This window comes from Vollenhovia emeryi, unplaced genomic scaffold, assembly GCF_000949405.1.
Source record: "Vollenhovia emeryi isolate VEMERY1.0 unplaced genomic scaffold, V.emery_V1.0 DF939152.1, whole genome shotgun sequence".
NCBI classification, from domain to species: Eukaryota; Metazoa; Arthropoda; class Insecta; order Hymenoptera; family Formicidae; genus Vollenhovia; species Vollenhovia emeryi.
The window spans coordinates 910,346-917,249 of record NW_011967214.1 but is presented as its reverse complement, the minus strand read 5'-3'; the positions used below and the strand labels follow the sequence as shown (position 1 = coordinate 917,249).

General features: G+C 45.1%; 1 protein-coding gene across 1 annotated transcript in view; it reads right to left on the bottom strand.

The window, feature by feature from the left end:
- LOC105565443 overlaps positions 1-5,854 on the bottom strand; it is a 28,981-nt gene extending 23,127 nt beyond the window's left edge. Inside the window, exon 1 of the mRNA XM_012018651.1 lies at positions 5,492-5,854. Within this exon, the coding sequence (XP_011874041.1) occupies positions 5,492-5,545 (54 nt within the window). The 5' untranslated portion in view covers positions 5,546-5,854. The remainder of the gene's footprint in view (positions 1-5,491) is intronic.
- Between the last annotated feature and the right edge of the window lie 1,050 nt (positions 5,855-6,904).

Sequence of the window (6,904 nt, the reverse complement as noted above, 5' to 3'; positions counted from 1 at the left end):
TTAAATCGATTAGTCGATTTTAAGGATGCGAATTTACTGCTCCAACCAACGAGCCGTGTTTCAAGGCCGACAAATAATCGGCGGTTAGATTTTGGAAACGGTGTATAAAAAGTGAAGCGAAAATAATATTAGGCCACCAAGATCCAGTCTGGCCGCTTTTCTAATTAATTGATTGGTACATCCTCATCTCTCTTAATATTGTTCACCAATAGCGCACCTTCGAAGTGCAATCTGTAAGCATTAAAGTTTGCCATTAAGCTAAACTGAAATCATCCTCGAGATCGGCGAGTCAAAGTCGTTCCGTTGCAGTTTACGCGGTAGCGAGAAGAGATCTCAATCTCATCGTCGAATGTAGATCTTGAAACGCGAAAATGATTTCTTCTCAAAACGAACAGCACGGCGTATCCTTATGCAACGAACCGGCCGCGCCGACTATCGATTTCAGATAATTGCATGCCCCGGGAACGTCGATTTTCCCGGCGTAACGCGCATCTCGCGGTCATTAGCGCGCTCCGGTCGGGTCAGAAAACGCGTCGAAAAATCCAATCGCTGCCGCGAGAATAATTGTCGGGCGTCGATTACAAGGTATGGCAATGCTATTCGCACACCACCGATGCACGGGAGCATCGGACGGTCGCAATTATCTCATGGGATACCGGTACCCGGTTTCCGACACGTATGTATTGGTAACTCGAGCGTTTCCCCGGCTATCCGTTCTCGCCGTACATGGGAATCGCGTTTCATACATGCGTACCGTGAATTACACTCGGGGGTACAGCGGAGGGTGAGGTGGGAAAAAAGGTCCGCGCTTGGGAAAAACTCGTCTGGAAGAAAAGCCGCAAAAACTGAAGATGACTCGCTCGACTCGTGGTGCTCTTAATTACCGTTGCCTGCGTCTGCAATCTTCTCGAGGTAAACCTTCTTGCTCTAATCGTTCATATTCCTGTCAATCTTTTTCGTATGCAAATAGTGCAAGTACGCCGGAGCACTTTTCTCGTTAACTGCGCGTTTGTTTCTGCGAGGATTATCTTCCAGCGTTCCTACAGGGTGTCCCACGAGACTCGGCAAATAAATAAGGAAAATAAAACGAAAAGGAGAAGTGAGTTGGAAAAGGGTAAATATTCATAATTTCATAGTAGGAGATAAACAAGAAACCTTAAAAGAAACCCCCCATCTTTTAATACAGATCCGACAAACTCGGAATTGATCTTTCCGTTCAAACGAGAAATGGCAGGAGACGGCAATTCTCCAATTGTGAACAATTAGAATGTCGCGGCTTCTCGCGAATTTTACTTTCACTTCACTTAAGCAGATTTTCCCCCGACCAAATTTTCATCCCAAAGCGTCACGAGGAAAGACAATTTTTCACCCTATCTTTGCTAAGATGTGACAAAAAAATATTGCAAATAAATTAGATTGGACCACTCTCTCCTATCTGCATTTTCTGTACGTACCTACTTTCTGGGACAACCTTGTATAAGGGAACATCGATATCGGTCTCGTGAAACCGCTCGCGGAATGAAGTCGCTCGCAGTAACAGATGCGACAGCAGCAAGAAAGACTCGAAAGGCGAAGTCTACCCTGCATAATGCGGGGAAAAGGAAAGAAACGAGCCAATATTCAGCCGCATCGTTACAGATGGGGATTGCAACTACCGCCGCGTGGAACTAGGAGGAGGCGGAGTTCTCCGAGTTCTGTTTGCCTGCAAATTGGCCCCCGTGGTCGTGGCCGATCTATTTTCTCCAGCCCTTCACCTCTTCCCTCCCTCCCCTGGCCACGGAAAACAATGGGTCTGTTCTTGTTAGCATGAGTGGATCTATAGGGAAACTAATGAAACTCGGCCTCGATTGCGAGCACCGCGGAATAATTTTGTTCCACAATGTCGAGAAGTTGCGCGATATGGAAACAATTGCGTTTCCAGGCTCTTCGGTCCTGAATCGCCGTACGCACGTATCTAAAAGTACGCGAGTTACATGTGTTTGCGTTAGTTGTATTGTAGCTTGCGAATGTATTATCGCAAGAGAGTATTGGAGACAGACCGTGATTATTTTCCCTTGACGTGTATCAGCGTAGAAAACGTGTTGCTTATAAATTTGTCCCAAAAGAATAAGACTAAAACTTTTTTCTGTTGATACGCCGAGAGAATTTTCTCTTAAAATTTACCCTAAAACTCGTGCAATCGTGCGACAACACGGCATTTCGAAGAATTTTGCCAGGTTCAAACCCTGGCCGAGATAAATTTTTCGCAATAAATTTAAAAATTGAAATCATTTAGACACTAACATCCCGTCTCGGCTCTTATATTCTTTATTCCTTCGAATTGTGATTTCACGTCAGAGCCTTATGAATCTTATTGTTCAATTTTGTCGGAGTTTCTTGAAATTTTACCATACATTTTACTAGTGATTATATTTAGCGTACAGTTTACTAGTAAAATGTATGGTAAAATTTCAAAAAATACTCATAAATATTTCTTCGAAATGCCGTGTTGTCCCACGATCACGCGATGTTCAAGATAAATTTTAAGAGGAAATTCTCCCCGCGTATTGGCATTCTATGAATATATCTCTTTATATTTATTTAAGATAAGACGCGGGCGGTCACATCTCTTTTAATGTTTGCCTGCTTAAATAACACCGTGCGGGCCACCCTAAAAATAACTCAGTTCTCATAAAATGCGTCTCGTTTTCCTACATGTTTTTTTCTCCCGTTCTATTCGAAGCTTGGCTTTTATATATTATACATTTGGCGCATTTAAAATAAGAATGCGCAATCGAGGCAGAATCTGTCGCGATTCGACGTCTGATGGTGAACTTTTTTCAGGGCGCAGAAACGGAAATGCATTGACGCGCCAATCACAATTCTTGATACGTCACGCACGTGCGAACGCGCCCGCTGTCGCATCGGTCTAATAAAAGAACGGCTAATGTTTAATTCAATGTTCCACACGGCACGCCGAATTGCCGGCGAACGGACGCGTGGAGAAGCGCCGCATTAATAAAATGATGAAACTGCACGTCGAATGTGCGCTTAAATTAATTCAATTTAACTTTTCTCGGTAATAAAAAGTAATTTATGAGGTATAAATGAATGTGTCTGGTTTCAAGACAAATCTCTCCAAAATGGAATTTGCGTTTAATTCATGCAATCGCAAAGTCGGTGAACTCGATAACAAAATTACATTGAGCTTTCTGAGCAAAGGGGGTAGCTGCATTAATTAATCAGGCGGTTAATAGCGTATCGGTGATCAATTCAGTATCAGAACGAGTTCCCGTAACACCATCCATTTCTTGCGCGAAAAGGCGCGCGGCGTGAAAGGCGCGATACCGTAACGCGTAAGACGATGCGTAAGAAGAGGCGGCTATCGGCCTGCCACTCGCGACCATCAATGCGCGAGAGTTTTATGGCGGTTATTAAAGCGGGTTAGGCGCGAGGGCAATAATGCCTACACCTTGCTCGTACACTTAGCACGTACGTTTAAAGTAAAATATTTACTTCCCGCCTGGAGCCCGGGCGATAATCCAGAAGGAAGGGGCCGCCGCGGCCCGGAATGCATTCCTCTTTAACGCCACTCGCATATTCAACGGGCGACACCTCGACGACGACGCGGCCCGTCGACGTGTCAGGGTCCAACGACCCACGGGGTCAGGGTAAGAATTATTGTGTATTCTACGCGCGCGCAGACGAACGTAGTCCTGCCGGAAGACCGGCGGGTCCCTAACTACGGAATCGTCCGGCATTGATAATCAAGAGTTTGTGACGGATTCAATCTACCGCACGTTTCGCGTAGTTGACATTAATAGAATTTTAATCTTGCCCGGAATGACCTTGACTCGTTGAGGAGTGGCGGAGCACCGGTATCTCTCAAAAGAGATCGCCCACCTGTGTATTCGTTACGTGGGATGTGTAATAAGAAGACGCTACAACGGTTCGACAGTCTGCATTTTCTCACGCGGATGGATGAGCGCAAGAATGATAATGGCGAGTCGTTAAACTTGCGATCATCGTGGGCGAGAAGCAGTTTCTTCACGCATCGTGGCGAGAGGAGAGCGTCACGTCGCCCGGTGGACAGATCGAAGGATCGGCGATTACCTCGAGGAAGATGGAGAGACATTGTACCTAAAGAAATGATTTCCTGACGCGGTTTTCTGAGATAAAACTCGCCTTTTTAACGTCACGATTTAACCATTTATTCGATTTGTGATTGGAAATGTCACACGCGGAGTCGCGAGGCGTAAATTCAGGCATTTACAGTACGATTTGCACTGATACGATAAGATTCTAATTCCTTGCATTCTAATTTCTTGCAGCGATTGGCGTTGGTTGTACACGGAGAGAATGTTTTCTTACAATTCACCCCGAAAATTATGTAATCGTGGAACAACGTGGTAGAACTTTATAAGAGTTTTTTGAAATTGCTAGTGAATCATGCAATCGTGGGACATGGTATTTTGAAGAACTTTATAAGAGTTTTTTTAATTTTACTAGTAAAAGTATACTAAGTTATAATTGTAAATCGTAATGAAATAATCGTACTGTAAATGTCTGAATGTTTCACCCCTCGCAACTGTCGAATAAATGATTAAATTATGACATTCGAAAGACGAGTTTTATCTCAGAAAACGGTGTTAGAAAATCTTCTACTAGTAAAATGTATGATAAACTGTCAAAAGCTCTGACAAAATTCCTCGCGTTGTCCTACGATTACATGATTCAAGATAATGATTTCAAGATAAATCTTAAGAGAAAATTCTCCCCGTGTACCCACAAAAAGTATGACAGTATGATAGAAAGTGACACCAAGTAGAAGTAAATTTGGAGAAAAAAGGCTGTTACATATTTTACATTTATCTTTGAAAAGGTATTGTATTTTTCAAATTTAAATCTTGAGGAAAAAAGAAGCTGTTGTGTATATATTCTATAAAAATTCAATAATTATTTTGTTTTGTGACAGGAAACATCGCACGGGGAGTTGCGAGGGGTAAATTCGGGCATTTACAGTGCGATTTGCACTGACACGATTAACGACACAATCGTTATCTTCTAAAGGCCTGTGTCCACGATGCTAGAACTTGGTCCAAGTTCCAGTTTCGAGAAATGTGTAGCCAATCAACTCGCAACTATTCCATGAAAGCTGCAAATTGACTGGCTGCACATTTCTCGGAACCAGAACCTGGACCAAGTTCTAGCTTCGTGGGCACAGGCCATAACTCGTGGTAGCGATTGATGTCGACTACACCGTTTCGGCTAACACAGAGCTATCTCCCGAAGTGTGATCCACGCGATGCGATTACGACGTCGCGTTTACACTCGAGATACACCTGCGTAACAAACAATCGTACGACCGCCGAGCGAGTCGCGTCCACGTGCTTGAACGAGGGTCGCCCACGCAAAACGCTTCGGCGCTCACTCTCGCTTCCGGCAGGGGGAGGGAAACGACCCGCGCTGAAATCCAAGGGAAACGCACTCGTGGGGGACAGTTCGAACTCACCAGGCAATTGATCATCGTGCACAGGACGAGGACCGTCCCACGACTTCCGCGCATTATTTCCGCTTTGCTGGCCACGCGGCTCTCCTCCGAGTCGAATCGATTTCCCGCTTCACCTGCGGCCGTACGCGCATATATCACCGCCGATAACGAGCGCGATCGTTAGCGTTCGCGCGCCGGGCGGGATGAGTTGCGTGACAGCGGCGCGAAGAGGAGACGTAAACAAGCGTGCGTAGCAGCCGGTGCGCCTTCTCCGCGATGTTGCGCGTGTACGCGCGCGTGAGGATGACTGAAACGAGACTGAACGGACCCCCGGTCGGTCTGGCTTTCGGCGCGGGAGCAGCAGGAGGAACGGAAAAGCGGCCAAGACGGGGCCCGGTGCTCCCACCTCCTCCTCGCCACGGTCTTGGGCTCCCGGTCTTCCGAGCTTCCTCCTCTTCCTCCGCCGCCTCTTCGTCCTCTCCGTCTTCGATCTCGTTTCAGTCGAACGCGGGAGAAACGAAGACCTTCCAGTCTCGCGCGCTGATAGATACTTTTTATTAAGACACACCTTTCAGACAATTCGTGGACGAATATTGTCGGTTCATCTGTAATTTAACACTTTAGATACCACGGTGGGCTTCTCTGCGCGGGCCGTAATTTTTTCAAACGGAAAGGCGCGAATCGCCCATCGAGAGACTCGGTAAACACCAACTAACAGTAACATCGTATGAATATGATTTCCTACTCGACAGTGTAACTGTTGTGTGCAACATGTGTTATATTACACTTATATTGTTGAGTGGGGAATTATATAACATTGATGTAATGTTACTGTTAGTCGGCGTTTAACGGGGGAGAATGTTTACGCTCGTGGTCTGCTGTTTATTTTGAGTTTACTTTACGTAAATAAATCAAAATGACGCAGTTTAATTCATTTGTTATTTCATACTAACGCGGACGGATACGAGTCACATGGTCTATGACAATACAAGATTCGCCTAGAACTCTGCTAATATCGATACGGTGCGTTCTGTGACAGGACATTTGTACAGCAAAGCTCTGCCAACTCGCAAAGCCGTAGCGAGAGGTCGAAGATAGACAGGAAAAGAGGGGTTTTCGTTTTCTTTTCTTGATATTTCTTTCTGCGCGACATCGATTGCTCAATAATGAACACTCGAGTTAAAAGTTTGTTTTGCAGCTAATGTGGATAATTAATAAAAAAAAGGCGAACGATGTAAGACAAACGCTTGGTTTGGCGAGTTAGAAGTTATCATTATTTCTTTTCTCTTCTTCAGTTTCACCATCATATTCCGTTTTCTCGCGATGACAAATAGAGCGAGACGTATCTTTTTATTTATTAAAGCAAACATCTCGCGTTTACTGAAAAATGTGATAAACGCAGCCGCGGCGTGTCCTCGTTGCGCTTGGAAAGCG